The following is a 19,809-nucleotide window of genomic DNA, read 5'->3' as shown; positions in this document are numbered from 1 at the left end:
ATTTCTGGCTAAGCTGCATTATTTCTGGAGATTTTGATGAGCCTAAACTAAATTCAGATAAGTCAGTGAAACTGGATTAACACACAAAGTAATTTGCATTTTTTATTTCAGGTTTCAACTCTAGGTGTATCCACGTTTTTTGTGGAAAATGTAAGCGAGTTGCAGCTAAGTGCCATGAAACTTGTTACAACTGTAAGTTGATTTTTATGCAGTTTTAGCTCAACTGGCTATTCGGCCACATGTTCTTATGGTATGGTATCCGTTCTCTGTCTTGTGTTTGTAAAAAATACTTAGTTCCAATGCTACCCTGAAATCAAGAAAAGGCAGAAAAGAACAGTTTTGTTCCTGACTGGGAAAATCCCTGTAAATTTGCATATATTAATTAGACTCGGGGGGGGGGGGGGGGAGGAGATTTTCAGTAGATAAAATACATAATTATAAAAAGCACAGTTATAATTTAACTGTTCATGAGTTTAATTTATTGTGTTCCTAGAATTTTTAGAAGTTGTAGTTGAGGTACAATTACAATATGATCATTTGTGTGCTTACTTGAAAAATATTTACGTAGTCAATCCATGTACTCCAGTGATTGGACTGGTCAATTCAGAGTAATGGGACTAGTCATCTTGACTGGCTACCCTGTAGTCAATTCCATATTGTTTTCTTTATTTGTGTAGAAGATATGAAGTCCAGTCTATCATCACAATGTGCCAACATTTGAGAGTTGTCTGCTAAATGTGATCATGATAAGTTTAAAAAAGCATTAAGTTCTCAACATTTCGGGATTTGGTACAAGGACAATGTCAGTGATTGTAAGCCTCTTTTGTTCTAAATAATCCTGCAAAAATTGCCCCATGGAAACCCTTAGTGGGGGTCATCCATTTAGTATGTACGCATGGAGGGGGCAGGGGGGTAACCCAAATGCATATGCTTGCGTAATGGAGTGGTGGGTCTACTGATAATGTATGTACACATAGGAAATGGGGGAGGGGGGACCTCGATAATAATTTGTCTAATATGTAACCTGTTCGACTGGGTTCAGTAGGCATTTGAATTTTAATGGACGCTAGACAAACTGTTTAAAGTTATGCTGCTTATTTCTTTGATGCAGCCAGACATTCAACATCGGTGGACTATCTGTTTTATTAAACACATTAATATTATTAATCCTTTATGGTTTCTGCATGGTTTAAATATAGGCCATTCTATAGAATTCAGGGTGGGGCGCGTTAATATTATGTACGCAGGTGGGGGTGTGTTAAAAAAACGTATGCACTCCACACATTTTTTATTTACAATACCTACTTCATATTTTTTATCAATTTTATATTTTATATGTAGGTAGAAATTTACTTTCATTTTTCAAAAGCATGGAGTTTTTATTGAATACTGCTTTATGTACCATATATGATCATGAAAGTTGAGTCCAACTTTAAACCGCACAGATCCAGATCTGCCATCACATAATGCACTGGCTATGCATTTTATTAAGGGCAATCAGTAGAACAAACAACATTACATTATGTGGCTAGAGATCAGGATCTATATTGTTTGCATACAGTACTTGAAAGAAATGGTACATAAATGTATAAAGTATATGATGACACGTCAATTCCTTTTACAGATCTTTGCCCACTATGACAAACATAGGCAGCTTATTCTAGAAGATATTTTTGCCAGCTTGGCTAGGCTTCCATCAAGTAAAAGAAACCTCCGAAATTACAGGTACAGTAAGGTCATGTCTATAGTCATACGTTCATCTTTTATAGGGGTTTGTTTTTGTGCAGTAACGTTGCAGTGTATGTGAAAAATCTGATAGTTTTTACCTCTCCTTCAAATACGTTACCTAATCACATTAACATTGGGATATAAGCCTGCTACCTTGTAAAACTAGCCCTACTAAAAGACAAAAATTCTCTTCTTCTATCTCATATATTGACAAAGGGCAATAATAGACCTGCCAACTCTTACAATTTTGCCGTAATTCTTGCGAAAATTACCCATAAAATCTTACAGTATACTAGCAAAAACTACAAAAAAATTATTGTTGCAGAAAATCCAGAAAATTTGTTCATCTGTATTTTATTTGGATCCAGGTTTCATTTGAGAATTAGTGAAATTAGTCAGGGAACTGGAATAACTTGACAGCAGCACCCCAGACTCTTTAAACTGCACCTATTTGTTCGTGCGAAGCATCTGCATGATCAAACTGTTGATTATAGAATTTTTAAAAATGGCGTCCAGAAGCAATGCATGTTTAAGACGAAAGGGAAAATAAGCTTCTGGAAAAGTGCTAATAATCAGCACAGAAGAATAAAAAGGAGTATTCAGATTCTTGTGAATAAAAGCTGGAAAGAACACAGTCACATTTATTGGACATCACGTGCCAATTTGAGTATGTCTTGTGGCAGGAGATATGGTTGCTGTCATCATGTGAAATGGAAAAGAATTTCCAAGAATTATGTCAAGTTGAGAGATAGATACAATCCACTGAGCTGCATAGGGTTTGGAGCAAGAGTTTGTGCAACTGTACTATTGGTAAATAAAGTCAATGCATACTTTACAAACGCTTCAGTTGTACATAATGTTTATCGTTGATGAGTCAAACTTCTTATTATGTTTTCCAGCTTTACAGTAGCAATTATTGATATTTTGTTACACCTTACTGAAATTGTTCAATCTTACAGAAAAAAATCAACTGCCTTACTGAGACTGACTCATCAGGGTTGGCAGGTCCACAATAACTCTTGCCCATTACCTCCCTTGCAAACACCAGTACCACTAGTTTGTAAGCTTCTCTGATGTACTGGTGACACAATCCAAGCTATCTCATTGTTAAAATTGGACCATCATTTTAATTTATTGTGCTGGACAGTCATTCTTGTACAGGTTGTCTACATCATTATTACAAATTTTATTCCAATTAGAGTGACTTTGTCAGTGTTACAGTCTTCATCTATTTAAGATCATGTTACAACACAATGGTTGAACTGATGTTGTCATGTATGAGTTAGTGTGACACTGTTCGCTTACTCCATTAGTCACGGGGTTGGTATTATCAAGTTAGTAACATGCTGAAAATATTTATCCCTATTTTCAGTCAATCTGTGCAGAGGGAAGTGTACTGATAACTATAGTACAAAAGTATCTATATCATTATTGGAGCTAAATTTTGATAACGTTATGATTGTATTTCTTGTGATATATACAAAGTTTCTTAAAGTCATGTTTTCAGCCTTTAAGGAATAATTTCTGTGAACTTTTTCTTGTTGTTTACAGGCTGAATGCTGATGAATCCATACAGATGGTTACAGCATTAGCTCTTCAGTTAATCCAGTGTATTCCCAAGATGCCATCAGTTGATTCAGAGGAAAACAAGGAAGAAAAGCTGGATTCTCCCTCTCCTGAGAGAGAAAAGTCCAGCAAGAAATCAAAGTCCCGGGACAAAGTTGTATCAGCACAGATGGGGGTAATTTATATCTTGTCAATGAGGAAGGAACTAATGTTTAAGATATTGAATTGAAATTAGTATGTGAGGATGTAGAAGTCTTGTGCAGCATGTTTTACTTAAAAGAACAAATGAACCACCCTGTAGTAACATAGAATACCTTAAGTTTTGGAATGGTGATTAATTGTGTTTTGTTAAGGGGAGGCACAGTGGCTCAGTTAACCTGATTGAATCCCAGCTCAAATGTTATAGGTTTGATTAACAGCTGCTGTGTTTAGTCTCTGGGCAAGTCTTTTTCTCCCATTGCCTTGCCAATGTATAATCCAAAAATGCATATGTTGCCAGTATTACACTAACTGCTCTGAAGCAAGAGTCACCAAAAATGAAAAACTACAGTTTGTGGACATGTCATTCCATAGAATAGACTGCACTGGTCTTGCAGCATTTCAAAATTTAAATGTGAATTTTGATATTAAAAATCTTCATCTATTTATTAATAAAATATTAGAAATAGTTATTTTTTTTCTTTCTCCAAGCTGTGAAGTACAACTTTATTGAATATTGGTATAGTAAGTATTTCAGCAGAATCAAATGACTTATTTAAACTAAAGGACAGTCACTGTAGTTGTACAGTTGTTTTACAATGCAAAATGAATTGACTTTAGAATAATTGATTGATTCATAGATTACTGATTTACATTTCAGTCCACCGATCAAGATGTTGTGATAGTTACCTCATATGAGACTGCTATGAGAAATGGACATAATTTTTTATCTGTATTCTTGAAAAAGTAAGTATCATCACAAGGATACAGAATAAACATTTTTTCCAGAAGCGTTTTCCTTGGATTCCGCCTTAACAAGGATGTTACTGGTAATGGCACTTTTTGGACAGGTCATTGTGGAATAATAAATATAGTTACAAAGGAAGCCTGTCACATATAAAGTCTCAACCTTCCTTAGAAAATTTGACATGAAATGCTGAATTTGTCACAGAAATAAGCCTGTTAAATACATATTACTGAGATAAAAGTGTAAATGAACCTAATTGACTCGATCAGGAGCATGTTAGTTGGAATTTAATTTCACAGATGTCTGGAAGTTTGAAATGAAAGAAGACTAATTGTTCCAAATGTTTCAGATCGCATTGTTTCATATAGTCTATTCGTTTATGCTGACGGGCATTTATTGCTTCAGTAATTTACAAAATTTGATATTGAATGGTATGATAAGATTTTGTCACACTTCTGATAAAAGAAAATTTTATAAAACTAACACCCAAGTCAAAACAATGGGAGATATGATCAGTGGTCCACACTGTCAGGCAGATAAGATAACATAAGAGTTATTTGCAGAGCAATGTTTATGATGTATCTGTAACACTTAATAAACAAACTATCCAAAAAAAGGTCACCATGATACAGCAACTGTACAGAGCCAACTATAATTATCCTAATGGGTTGCCACAGCCAAATGTGGAACTTGTGTATGCTTCATCCCATTGTCTTGTCAGAGGATTTGTGCCTAACCTTATGCTTGTTCTGCATCAAAAAGTGGATAAGACCTAATTGAAAAATAAGATAGTTATCTGGATGCAATGCTTGTTTACAGTCTGGCCAGAAAAGTTAATTTCAAAACCTTAATGTCATAGAGTATGATCAGTACTGTTTTTAGTCTGTAGCTCCAGTGTTTCTTCTTTAAATACCCAATCATAATACCTTAGGAGAACTACTACTACATCGCAGATCCAGCCCTTTCAGATACTACTTTTAGCTAAAGGGTGCTATAAGATGTCTGCTGACCTGTGTGTCAGAGAGAAGAGTGATCTCCCCTTAGGTATAAGATTTGGTGGCAGAGTTTAAGAACATGTCAGTTACTACATTCGCTTGTGCCAAGAAGCATGCTCTTATCACAAGAGACCTCGCAGAATGTACATGAAAGATAAACTATTACAAGTTAATGAAGTTTTTCACTTCTTGGAAAGGTATACTCCATCTATATTGCCAACTTTTCTCTTCCTGTCCTGACAAAGTTCTGTCTTTACAATTTGCTAACACTGTCGTCATCACACAATTAGGTACTTCACGGGGAACCTAAGTGACTTCAAATTTAGTTTGGGCTATAATTATTTAGTATGTAGAAGGCTCTAGCGCTTATTAAAGCTCCTAATGTGCAATTTCATTACGAATGGGTACATATTATTGAGCTTGTAACATTCAGGTGCCAACTTAAGTGTGTTTTGCTGGTACAGCCAGTCTGTGGGCCTTTTCCCCTGAAGGTATTTGCCTCTTAATTGATATTGTTGCACCTATTTTATACATATCTGTAACAGTACCTCAGTTCACTTTTATGTGAAGGTTTTTGTGTGTAATGTAGACACTTGTGTACATTGCTGTATTGCTTCCACTCTGAACAGACAAGCACAGGTTTGCTTTCTATGCACGGTTTACTCAGTTGCGTCATGTTTCTGTGGTTGACACTTAAGTCACATTTATCTGCATAAGCATTCCTTCATATTTAAAGTGTACTTAGTGATGTGCACGGGGCAGCCTATACGACTTCACAAGATAGGTTAGGGCTACAATATTTATATGCATGCATGTCTTTATGGCGTTAAGAAACTCCTTATTTATGTATAATTTTGTCATTTCTGGTACATACACGTGAGTTTCCATTACCATGGCATCTTAGCCTTGGAACGCCATGCTTCAATGATTCTTCCAGTACATGCCATCCTTAACCTTCCTTACAGGGAGCTTTGTAATTGAGATCATCTGATATCACTCTTTTCCAGGTAACCATCATTCAGTATAGCTCTGCACCTCCACTGTATTCAGACATCACATGTGTAGGCCCACAGGTTTATATTTCTCCTTACAGGTGGTATTGTCATCATATTTTACATGTATGCTTCATTGCTTTATTAGACTGTTATCAATTTCTTGGTCAACTTTTTAAGATTTGCAGAGCGCAGAAACATGCAGCTCAGTATGAAGATGTTACCAGTCTGCATGCTGACCTTTCCTCAGTGTGAGAATTTCTGGTGAACAAGGGAGATAATTTAACCTTCAGACATGAAGCATTGGGCATTGACACGCACTGCAACAGCTCCAGCACCCAAGTCACCACCAGAAAACTCGGCTTCCCCTACCTTGCCTCCTCAGGGTTTGACTTGATTTCAGTTGCGGAACAGCAAGGGACATAGAAAACAAACAGCCAATTTTCATCACACTCGGCAGACATACTGACAGGTTACATAAATCAAACAACCCATAACCCATCCCATACTTAAGATCCTAATGATATCTTCCTGACACGTATGGCGTATTTCCATTGTGACTGACCTATGCCATATTCTTGGGATCATAAAGGGCCAAAACATTAATCACTAACTGCCCAGCTTCCAGTATGTTGAAACCAACTTTTTCAAATAGTTCCTTACGCCTCAATAGATGTTGCGTCACAATTTCTCTACACTCTGCCAAGAGAAGATAATCTTTACTCAGTGACTGTCTCGAAGTCAGTTTCTAATTCAGGGCATTCTACGAGTTTAGTGAGCAACAGATTTTGTCACTCTTCGCCAGCTAAGTCTCATGCATTACAGGGGACCTTAGCCTCACGTCATGCAGCCAAGACAATGTTGCTTGTTCTTCACTGCTGTCATCTATTCTACATTATCTGATAGCATGGGAAGATTCAGTCTTCGGGTCTCCATACAGGATGTTTTCTACCTTTAACTCCCAGAGTTTCAGCTTTTTCCTCCCACTCTATCAACAACCTGGACCAGAGCTTACATTCATCAACTCTGAATAGCTCAGGGCATGCGTGGGAGTCATTCTCATGAATGGCCCAAGTACTGAATAGAACCGCTCAACACACTTTGGCCAGTGCCATAACTGCAGCTCCAAATTGACAGTTGGTGGAACGCAACTTGGTGTTGTCTGTCTGCACTTTACTGAAGGACCACCACAAGACCATGCATGGGGGTCAGTCTCAAGAATGGCCAGAGTACTGAGCAGAGCTGCTCAACACACTTTGGCCAATGCCATAACTGCAGCTGCCAGTCCAAATGGTGGAACGCAACTTGATGCTCACTGCACTTTCCTGAAGGACCACTGTATGGCCAGGCTAAGAGCACAGCCTTTTATCATCTAATCTTCTGTTTAACTTCCTGATGGATGAAGTCCACAAACAAGCCATCAAGGAGACATATTTCCCTCTCTCCCACAACCACATCGTCGATATAGGGATAGTGCAGGAAATCAACAAAGGGACCCAGGTGCCAGTCATAGGACAAGAACCTCTGAAAACCGTCCTGTCGAAGCTTCACCCAGCGAAAACCACAGTTCTTGCATACCAAAGAGGATACAGCACCGAGAGGGTCCTTTCATTTGTTCCAGACTTTTCTTTGCCCAAAAGGCAGACAGCATTTTGTGTCTGGTCATCGATAAGGGAGTCTTCACCATCAGTGTGGACTTAAATGGCACATACCTTTCATGTCCCTGTTCGCAAGGCTTCCAGGACATTCCTGCAATTCGCCTCCAACATCGTATACCAATTCAGGGCACTCCAGTTGGGGCTCAACATCAGCCCTTGAGTCTTCTCTCATGTGATATTCAAGTAATGGCATATGTACTGACCATTTCTATGGCAGCAACATCAAGTTACTGGATGACATCCTGCAGAAACATCAGTGAGACAAGATAACAGCCCACCTACTACTATCCTTTCAGGAAACCAGTGATGCATGCCCTCTGCAGAGCTACATGTTCATATAAATAAATTCTGAAGATGACATGCCATTGTGAAAGCCTTTCACTGGTGACAGGAATATCCACATGACAAGGGAATTCTGATACTGTCCACAACAGTGGTCACTTATCTCAAATGGCAAGAAGGAATATAGATCTGTAGTGGTGACTTATTTCGTACGACAAAGAGGAACCAAGTCACAAGACCTTTTTCTCCTGGTGTGGGACTTTCTAAAGTAGTGTTATCAACCACAAATCCAGATAAAAGTTAGCCATATCCCAGGACTCCTAACCTATGAGCCGAATGTTTGTCCCAGAACAATCTACTAATACAGATGGAATGATCTCTTCATCCTTAGTTTTTGTTCAGATATGTACCTGATAGGACCAACCCATGGTGGACTTTTTTGCAGCAAGGTGGAATGCCAATTCCCAACCTTCTTATCTTCAGTCCAGAACTCAATGCCTGGGCAGTTGACACTGTAGCAATAGATTGGAAATGGCTTTTGATGCATATGCCTCAGATTCCAAAAGTGTTGCAGAAAGCAAGAGAATCAGAGTGTTGCCTTATCCTCGTTGCACCTCTCAGATGGGAGAAGTCGTAGATCAATAGCCTCATCAATCTTGCAACAGGGATCCCTCTGAGAATTTGGATCTTCCCTCATTGCTCAAACAACCACAACGGCAGTTGTTTCATTCCCACTCAGAGCTAAGGAGGCCCTCGGAAGTAAACACTTCTCATAACAAGTCATGGAGAGAATTGCATTAGCAAGAAGGCCTTCCACTCTGAAATCATACAAATGCAAATAGCATGTTTTCATCTAACATATAGCTAACTTCCTCTGGCTCTTTGTAGAGAGAACGTTTGCACTGAGTATGATAAAAGGTTACTGCTCCATGATTGCTGGCACTTTTTGTCATCATGGAAAAGAGGATATGGTACAAAACAATGACTTGTTCCCTGGCATACTTGTCATACAAGACTTGGTTCCTCATGACTTCAGTGACTGCAGGCAGAATTAGCAAAATACATGCCCTATCAGCAGACATGCAGTTCCAACTTATGACAGCATCTGCTCTCATAGCCTAGTAACAGCTTCCTTCCATGGGTAACCAGACTTTTATCATGAAACCTGTCTCATCTGGACATACAAGCTGAAGGCCACTTACAATAACCCGGTTCTAGCTTTAAAGTGGTACCTTAATAAAACAGCTGCTGCATCATGGGAGATCACATCTCTCTCTACCTTTCAAGACAAAACAGGAGGATATATCAACACAGACTGGATTAAATAAATAAGGCCAGCTTACGTGAACTTGTTAAACATTTCTGCTCATGAGGTTAGAGCAATTGTTACCAGCCAAGCATTTGTCTGGAACTTTTCTCTAACCATCATCATTCATGCTATGGGATGGATTTGGAGTCCACATTCTCTAGCTTTTATCTTTGTACCTCCCTGTACCTCTTACCTATTCTCCTAAGTTATTATGATTAGATAATGTATTTAAAGAAGAAACCAATTTTTCCTAGTAAAATGTTTCCTCAGGAATACTTACCCAGTCATAATATACATACACCTTCTCTGCCTCCTCATAGTTACATCCACAGAGAGCATGTCTTCTACTCCATTAGCAACTGACACATTCTTTGACTTTGCTGCCAAGTCTTGTACCTAGGGTGAGATCCCTCTGCTGACAGCATTGGTCAGCAGACAACTTTTAGCTCCCTTCAGCTAAAAGTAGTACCTGGGAGGGCCGGATTTGTGAGGATGGAGTAGTAAGATATTATGAGGGGGTAGATATTCTCGAAAAAAAATTATTTTATTAGAAAAAAATTGTTTCTGGTCAAACTAAGCATGCTATACTGGATGATTTGGGTGGAGTTTGGCAACATGATAATCATTTTATTTAATTATAAGATACCAAGAACATGATCACTTTAAAATTGGTTTCATTGGGAATGCAGCAGACCTGTTATTTATCCCCATTTACTTGGGATTGTTCCCAATTACAGTTTAAAAATCTGAAATCCTGATTTCCCAGTCCGATTTTTGAAAATTCCAGAAGAATTTTTAAGATACCTTTTAATTCACGATGGCTACATAACAAGAGCAAAACTGCATTGTTATCATATATTCCTTCTTTTTTCTTCATGCGAAAGTTATTTAAAAAATATATATATCCACGAACTCTGTATATGTAGCGGATGCTGGCTTGCGTATGCTTCCTTAGTTGAGTGTGTATCACTTATGTCAAATAACATCGCAAATGAGATGAAAATATCACGCGATTGCTTGATGGCACCTGCCATTTACACATGATAAGTTACTTATTGCAAACTGACCAAGATTGTGTTGTATCCAGGTTAACTATAAAATGGTATCTTGCAACAAAAAAAAATCAGTATTTTAAAATACATGCAGTGTGAGTGCAGATGATAATCTTTTTGGTAGCATGGGTCACAAAAGTATTATTAAAGCAAGTTATTATTGTTTTTACTATTTCCCTGCATACATCAATTATGATTACATATGGCAAAGAAATAGAAGCCCGTGTGATAAACACAACTGGCAGGGAGCAATAAACTCATTGCTTAAACTTACCGACAAGATATCAAATACATAGGTTATTTTATTACAAAGCAAACCAACCCCAGAAACTGACTTTAGTATCTTTTTAGTGTGCCGATTTTTTCTTGTCAAGTCAGCCAACAAAAGGAAGTCAAGTTTGGTTCCTTTGGATTCTTTAAGTGTGCCGGTTTCTTTCTTTCTTCATGAAGTGTGCTAACACAGGGAAGCGAGAATTGATTCTTTTTACCTGTATTAACAGGAATTTTCAAAATAAATTGAAACAATGGAACAGTTTTTAAAGTGACACAATCTAGTGCGTCATGCATGCATACCGATATAAGGCTGAATAGTAAATTAGTTTTCATTAGTTTTATCTAAATATTTCTTATCCATAGTTTATAGTGTTTTATTTTTCGACAACAAGAAGCATGTACTTCGTCTTGTAGGGATAAATGTACGTCATTTCCAGTTGGCGTCCTCTATAAGTGGGAAATCGTAACTAAGGGGAAGTAACAGTGTTGTATACTTCTAGTTCGAGTAATTAAATTATTATTTCTTTACACTTGGTAATTTTTTTGTTCTTTTTGAGCTGGTATAACTACTTTTAATCATGTAATGCAAATGTGATGTAAAAAGGAAAATCTTTTAGTATGGCCGGTGACCTTTAAGCAGGAGAGATGGTTTCTACCACCATTGCATTTTGATTAAAAAAATGAAGATTTTATTAAATTGAGAAAACGAGAAGTCATTGATGTATATGGGTCTTAAAACTACAGTTGTTGAATGGAAAATATTAAGGTCAAGTTTATTTTACAGACTTTCTATTTGAACATAATGTTGCCTTTGCTGCATCAGACCACACTTTTCAACTTTAAAAATGCATGCAGGTTGACGGTAGGATAAATGCTGTTTTATTACACTTAATAAAAATTTGGCAAATTTAAAAATATTGATTGCTGTACTGGGAAAGTACCTTTTAGGTTTGGCAGGTCAGCATATACATTTGTTCCAGTATTGCAGACCTGCCAGCCCTTATGATTTTGCTGTAAGTCTTACAAAAATTACCCTTCAAATAGGGACTTAGGCATCAAAGCAAAAACTATGGAGATATGATCATTGGCAAAATGTCCGGAAAATTTGTTGATCCTTGTTTATTTAGATCTGGGTTTCATATTAGAATTAGTGAAATTAGTCAGGGAACCAGACTAACCTTACAGCAGCACCTCAGGTGCTTTAAACTGCACCTATTTGTTCATGCAAAGCATCTGCATGATTAAACTGTTGATTAGTGAATTTTTTTAAATGGCATCCAGCAAGAGATCCATGTTTAAAATGAGAGGGAAAATAAGCCTCTTGAAAAGTGATATTAATCAACACAGAAGAATAAAAAAGAATATTCAGATAATTGTGAATAAAAGCTGGAAGAGATACAGTTATCATTATTGGACATCACGTACCAATTTTAGTATGACTTGGCAAGAGAGATGATTGCTGTCATCATGTGAAATGCAAAAGAATTTCCAAGAATTACATCAGGTTGAGAAATAGCAACAAGCAATTGAACTACATAGTGTTTGGAAATAGAGTTTGTGCAGCTGTACTAGTGGTAAATAAAGTCTATGCATATTTACAAACTTTCCAGTTGAACATAATGTTTATCTTCGCTGCATGTTTTGAATACCAAAATTTTAATTGTTTTCCAGCTTTACAATAGCAGTTTATGATATTTGATACACCTTGCTAAAAATTGGTCAAACTTGCAGTAAAAATCTACTGCCTTTCTGAGACAGACTCTTCAGAGGTGGCAGGTCTGCATATTGTACTGAAACATTACTATACTGTAACGTTACATCTAAGGTTTGTACTAGGATTCTGTCTCATCCTTGTTAATAGAGCACTTCATTAGTAGAATGATTTTTACAAGCTAGACATGGCATTCTGAGGGACTTATTTCTTTATTCTTACCAAGAACATGCAATTATTTTTGTTTCAGATGTACAATAAAAGGAGAAGATGACTATAGGCCTCTCTTTGAGAACTTTGTACAGGACTTGTTATCTACTGTAAATAAACCAGAATGGCCAGCATCAGAATTACTACTTAGTCTCTTAGGAAGAATCCTTGTAAGTATTTTTTGCAAACGTTTTGTGTAATGGGTAGGGCAAGAAGAGAAAAAGTGAGGGGAAAAAAATGTGATCTCATTAGTAGAGAGAGATAAAAATAGAACTGGGTAATTAGACTCAATGTGGTGCTGTCATGTGTTTAGCCTTTAAAGAATTGGAGCCTTTTTGTAATTTTTCCAATTAATTCATCTTATGAGTTTTAAATTACACCTTGTTTATTTTAGCTTGGTAACATTATTTTATGATCATATTTCAATGAAACTCTACTGATAAAGATTAAAGTTTACAAGCAACTAATTAAGTACGTCTTGAATGACTTTGGGAATGAAGTTTTTGTAAAGCAAGAAAGAAGAAAAGAAAAAGGAACAAAACCTTGTAGAAATAACAATAAGCAGGTTTCTTTTCCCCTTTTTAGATTGGAGCCCCATATTACACAAAGAAGAACTGACTAAAATCTGGCAGCTATTAATTTTTGTTGCAGCTTTTTGTCCACCAAACCCCCCATATTATCGATATTGAATTTTTCCATAGTGTGCTTTGTTTTAAATTTTAGATATAGCAGTTTAGTAATAAATCTGAAGATTTTTCCCAGATTCATTTTTACTTTATTTTCTGCTTTTGGTCCAGCAGAATTCCACATTATTGACACTGAGGTTTCCCATAGTATTTTTATTTTTGATTTTCAGGTACAGCAGTTTAGTAATAAATCTGTAGATATGTCACTCAGGGTAGCATCTTTGGAGTATCTTGGCATTGTTGCAGCAAGGTTAAGAAAAGATGCAGTATCTAGTCAGCTCAATCAAGAAATGATTGATGACATTGTTGAAAAGGTAAGACCAATTGAGATACATGTACCGTAGACAGAGCAGTTTTGTATTGAAGTCAGTTTGTTCTTAAAGTATTTTGATCATAGGATTTTAAATAGACATTTATTAGCCTGAATACTTAAATAGATAACTGTTACGGTAATTTTTTGAAGACCATTAAATGCTTGAGGGACAGAGAACTGCTGTCAGAAAGAAAAATATTATTCTATTATTTCTCATCAGAAGTCATAGGGCAAGAAGTGCATTTATTAGCCTGAATACATAAATCCACAACTGGTGCCATCTTACAAAACTATTCACATTGTAGATTATTATGATGAGTTATATCAGTGCAACTTGATTAACTTACCATGTATTTTCACCATTTGTTAGCATTCAGAAGATAATGATAGTAGCCATTCTAATCAGGTGAATGTATTTTTTGCAAAATTAGTTAATAATGCAGGCTTTATTCTGTTATGGACAATTTTATTAAAAACAATGTTTAGTCTGAAAACTTGTTTGCGATAAGTTTTAATGGTATGGTGCACATTGGCATGGAACAGTTGCCTTAACATATTGCCCTTTTTGATACATTTCTTGTGCTCTTAAAGATATTATATTTATGATCATTATTTGCTTGATACAGAGACAAATTGATTTTATCTTTTGTTTAGGTAAATGAAGTCAATGATTCAGAAGAGGATGTGCCAAGAAAGCAAACCAGAGGGAGAAAATCACCTTTGGTAAAACATATTCCATGAGATAAATATATAACATTTAAATGCATGGCATGGCTGTCTTGTAGATGTACACAACTTTTAAGAAGATAGGTTAAAGCAAATATAATTTCATGATACACTCAATGTCACCCTAGCTTTCCAGAAGTGAAATTGGTCAATTTAGAAACTATATTCATTTCAGAAGAAAGATGCCTCAAAAATTGATGTTACAAGTTTGCTTGCGCATTTCCCAGACAGGATTTCTTGTGATAGCGAGATAGTGTCCATCTTGAAAAAAAAATTTTCACTGCTTCTCAACGTGCATGGGGTTTTTAAAAAAAGAGACTTCTTATGATGAGAATGGTACCAATATAACATTCAGTATTGCCACCACAGTAGCCATCTTGAAAAGTTTCTTATTGCCACCACTACATGGATGGTCATGCTAAAGGGTTTTTTTTTTTACAAAAAGACTGGTTGTAAATTGTTTAAAAAAGATGCTGAACTGATGTCCAATATGGCTGCCACTTCAGCCATCTAAAAAAAATCTTATCACAGTTCCACATGAACAGACAGTCTTGTTGTCGTGGGTTTTCACTGAAAGACTTCTTATTATGTCCAGTTCATCTGAAATGAAAATGGTTCTGATGTGACATCCAGAAAATCTTGTTAAGTCTACTCCTGTATGTTTGATTGTACCAGTGTGAGATTTCACCATAAAACACATTCCCTAATCACATAGACGTTAGGGATATAAGCCTGATACCTCACGAATCCAGCTTTACTAAATGATGAAAAACGTCTTCCCCAGTTCATAGTGGCAAACGGCAGTAACTCTTGCACATTACCTCCCCTTGCCACCTCCACTTTTCACCACTTTTTACGCTTTGCTGCTATACTGATAACGTACATTATACATTTGAATAATCCAAACCTTCGTAGTGTTAAAATTGGGCCATCCAACTTTAAATTTGGATTTATTATGTTGAACAATCATTCTTCAACAGGTTCTATACATTATTTTAAAAAAATTTTCCAGATTTGAGTAACTTTGTCACCTTGACATAGTGGCCAAATGTCCAGTTTTTCCTGTAGTTTGGACCTGAATATGGGGGTGCATTTTTCTTGTTAAAAATCCTGGGTTTTTTAAATAAAAATAAAAATCAATTTTCTCTTTAGATTGGGCAAACAGTTCCATTCTGAGAGTAAATGTATCACATTTTTTTATAAGGATATAGATTTTTAAAATATGATTGGTTCATTTGAAATTAAAGCTACTATACTAGTCTTTAACCACTATATTGGATTGTGCAAATAGTTGACACTTTCACAGTATATCTTTCGTAATATTTTACTTTCATTTATGTTTTAAAGGAAAGCAGAAGATTCAGAATTTTCTCCAGCAACAAAGAGAAAACAAATGGAAGGACATTTATGCTGACATTATTAGATTTGTGAAACATCTAGTAAAGGAAAAAACTGTGTTTTGAAAATTGTGTAATTGTGATTTTGCTACATGAAGTGAAGATCTGATTTTAATCAAATCGTAACACTGTATGTCTTGCTAAATACAGTTTTGTTTTCCCAAACCCCTTGACACGGTTGTGTTAAAAGAAAACCCAATTTTCAGTAATCTTCAAAAATAGAAGAAAAATCCCCACCACTTACAGCATATGCCTGATACATGCAGCATATATAAACAGCAAACTGTCCTGATTGGGGCTGATGTAAAATTGTCCTTTGGGCAGTTTAAATAGCAGTTATTAAAAGGCAAAGAGGTCAAGTATAAACCACCAATTCACATATTACTTAACTGGCTGACAAGAGCTAATGAGATGTGTTTGAGCCTAAATTGGGTGAGCCCATTGTGCTAATATGCATAGGTACATTAAGGAATGGAACAACCCAATATAGGTAAATCGAAGAGATCCTAGATGCATGTGGAACAATCTAATATAGGTAAATCAAAGAGAACCTAGATGCATGTGGAACAATCTAATATAGGTAAATCAAAGATATCCAAAAAGCATGTAGGAGAACAAAAGTTATTAGGTATCATTGCTTTGAATGAAAATGTTTGAACCATATGTGTTATAGGTTTTTGACAAGTTTGTGAACAGCAGCAATGTTCATTTGAAGTCAGATTTTACTGCATATATAAAACACAAAGCATGATCATTTCAGTTGTCAGATCAGTGTTGAGTGTTATTCAGTTTTAAAGCCAATTTAAGAAGCAATCAGTTTTCAGTAGTTTCAGCAAATCCCAATAGAAATAAATTTAAGAAACAGCACAAAAAAAAAAGATAATGTGGGGGGGGGTAATTTGTTGCACATACTGCAAATAACATATTGATACATGTCAACTTGGTGCTGACAAGGTTTCACTCGGAGAATCCAGCAGAGCTGTTTGAACACCATGACCATCCAGTCGCTAGTGAGTTTTATGATGATTGCTAATCACACTTGCATTCCCTTCAAACCCCCTATTGAAAATTTATATTTGAATTGTAGCAATTGCAACGTTGTGTGATAAATAATATTTAAAAAAGGGGCCTTTTGTGGCTTATAGAAATGGGAGTCTGGGTGTGTGGAATTTCAGTCAGGTCTTGTGGGGTTTTTTAAAGTCACAAGCCCTAAACTTGAGTTTGAAAAAAAAAATCTTCAAGCACTGCCATATCTTCGTCTATTTGCCTATAATGGCAAAGTTTCATTTTAAGGGGCATCGCTCCAGTGGCCTAGTGGTTAGAGCATCCACCTCGGATGTAGAAGGTCATAGGTTTGAACCCTGGCCAAGTCATACCAAAGACTTATAAAAATGGTACTAACAGCTGCCTCATCAGGTGGTCAGCATTAAGAGGGTAGTGTTAGGACTGGTCAGCCTGGTGTTGGGATAATGTAACTGGGTGGGACATCATGCTACATGTCTGTGGGATTATTATCCAGTGCTAGAAACCACTATAAAATGCCATACTGCAGACATCATAGTGATATGATTGAATTTTTTTAAAACATCCTTTAAAAATCCAAAAGACACACACACACACACACACACAAACTCATTTTAAAGGTAAAGAAGAATAGATATAAATGGATTCTTTTGATTTCTTGTTCATTACAGGCTTCTCACTTAAGCCACCTATCTTTTGAACTCAGCAAGTTGAGCAACTGGCTCATCTAAATTTCTTTTTAAAGCATGAACATCTGTTTCCCAAGTGAAATTTGTACATGTTGGCTGACCAAAGAGTCCATTCCCCAGTTTTAGTCACATGTAAGTTGTCAGTCAGTAGTGAAATTGTTTTGTCATGGTGCACAAAATAAAATTTGTTGATTATTTCAAGTCAGTGTTTAATTTATAGAATGGATTAAAGTAGACATGTTACTGTAAATTTATGTGGAATATAAATTTGGGAGAGAACAACATATATATGTATATTTTATTATTTTTTGAATAGTGCACATAATGTAATGTAAGAATGACAATTATAGCTCTGTGCATGGTATTTTTTCAAAAACCAATTTTAAATGATGAATCTGTATGCAGAGGCCAGTTTTGCCATTTCCCATGGGACGTCAATATTGACAGGTTTCAGAGTACAATTCAAGGACAATAAGGATCATATTCATATTCCAGGAGCATTGGCTGTACTTTAATTTTGTTTTGATGTCCCATGGAAGCATTGGCTGTACTTTAACATTGTTTTGATGTCCCATGGAAGCATTGGCTGTACTTTTACATTGTTTTGATGTCCCATGGAAGCATTGGCTGTACTTTTACATTGTTTTCATGACCCATGGAAGCATTGGCTATACTTTTACATTGTTTTGATGTTCCATGGAAGCATTGGCTGTACTTTTACTTTGTTTTGATGTCCCATGGAAGCATTGGCTGTACTTTAACTTTGTTTTGATGTCCCATGGAAAGCTTTTCAGATTTATTTTATGTAGTGATTGAATATCTAACTTAGTTTGAGATTTACGTCAATTATATTTCCTTTTTTACATTCATCATCAGCCAAAAAATGAGGATAGAGATCAAACCCAGGAACTTCAAAGAGCAATGTTGGACTATCTGGCATACAATGGACAAAATGAACCGGCCTATTTGGTAATTTTGTTTTTTATGTATGTATGGATTGACATGCGAGTTGCTGCACTAGACATCCGTAAGTTGACCTCTTTTTACATTTGGTTCAATTTTTAGGTCACCAAGCTCAAATAATTTTGTTGCCTTTTACTTAAGGTAAATGAAAGAGTTAATAAAGTTAATGATAATAGTATACGTAGATCTGTCTTGTCTGGCAGACTATCAGTAGTCTGCTTCAACCTTAGGTCAGCCATTTAACTCAAAATATACTGCGAGACTTCGAATTCACTGATGAAGGGCTTTCACCTTCATTTCTTTTGATGATAGCTTAGTTTTTCTTGTATGCTTTTACGGTAGCTGGACTGAGCATTTTTACTGTCGACTAAATTGTCCATGTTGTCTCAATTTCCAGGGTTTTCCATATCTGTACTTTTGACTGAAGTTGCATTAGATTAGCCACTTTTAGGCTATAAGCAAAACTGGCAACATGTAAAGATTGTAATTTAATGTAGGAACAGTCATACACTTAAAAAGGGATTATGTTGTGATTTAAATTGAATCTGCCAAATGTTTCTACAGTAAAATGTGGTTTATACTTGCAAGTAGAAAGTATGTAATTAATTTCTTAGCTGAAACATTATGATTATGAAGGTCACTAGAGGGAAACCACTTAGCAGTTTTCACTAGCCAATTCAAAATTTTTGTCTCAAATGCCATTTTAAGTGAAACTTGGAGCATTGTGTGCTCATTCTTATTAGTGTAGAGCTAATTTATAGCAAGTTTACTTGTCCATATTAAAGGAAGAATGTTTTGGAAAGAATCGCATTTAGGCATTAGGAATTAAAAATTGTTGTGTTTTTGTTGGTATAGGAGTTTAGCTTGATTTGCTGTCATATGGTTGCTAGTCCTCTTTTTAATTTGAACATGCTGATAAAGCAGGTCAGCATTCAGTATATATTCAGCTGTATAGATTTATTAATTCTTATACATGATTTTTTGTGCACAAATGGCATACGGGTAAATGAGGATATCTCTGGACCATTTTATCATTTCTTTTAGTGCATTATACCTTTGTCCTGTTTAATAGTTGTATGCCTACATATGATAATAGTTGCGCATGTAGTATTATCCTGGTCCATCTATCCCTTTGTCTGCATTTTTTTTGGGACATTTAAGCCGCTAATATTAAATAATGAACATTTTAAAAAATGAATGTTTAAAAAAGGTCCATACAGTGGCTTTGATTTATAAAATTACTGTTGTTTAAAGGTAGAAAATGTTGTTTGAATTGTAGCATGTCAGTGC

The 19,809-nt window shown here is 36.0% G+C and overlaps 1 protein-coding gene across 1 annotated transcript in view; it reads left to right on the top strand.

Moving 5' to 3' along the window:
* The window catches only part of LOC149806649 (nipped-B-like protein), a 183,346-nt gene that overhangs the window by 76,172 nt on the left and 87,365 nt on the right, over positions 1 to 19,809 (top strand). The window contains exons 19-26 of the mRNA XM_089956155.1: positions 112 to 192; positions 1,625 to 1,725; positions 3,280 to 3,469; positions 4,154 to 4,239; positions 12,763 to 12,892; positions 13,579 to 13,722; positions 14,376 to 14,444; positions 18,433 to 18,525. Coding sequence (XP_089812281.1) covers positions 112 to 192; positions 1,625 to 1,725; positions 3,280 to 3,469; positions 4,154 to 4,239; positions 12,763 to 12,892; positions 13,579 to 13,722; positions 14,376 to 14,444; positions 18,433 to 18,525 — 894 coding nt within the window. The remainder of the gene's footprint in view (positions 1 to 111; positions 193 to 1,624; positions 1,726 to 3,279; positions 3,470 to 4,153; positions 4,240 to 12,762; positions 12,893 to 13,578; positions 13,723 to 14,375; positions 14,445 to 18,432; positions 18,526 to 19,809) is intronic.

The sequence above is a fragment of the Sinohyriopsis cumingii genome, chromosome 1 (assembly GCF_028554795.1).
Source record: "Sinohyriopsis cumingii isolate HCF-2022 chromosome 1, ASM2855479v2, whole genome shotgun sequence".
In the NCBI taxonomy this organism is placed as follows: domain Eukaryota; kingdom Metazoa; phylum Mollusca; class Bivalvia; order Unionida; family Unionidae; genus Sinohyriopsis; species Sinohyriopsis cumingii.
This window is presented reverse-complemented; position numbering and strand designations above follow the sequence as displayed.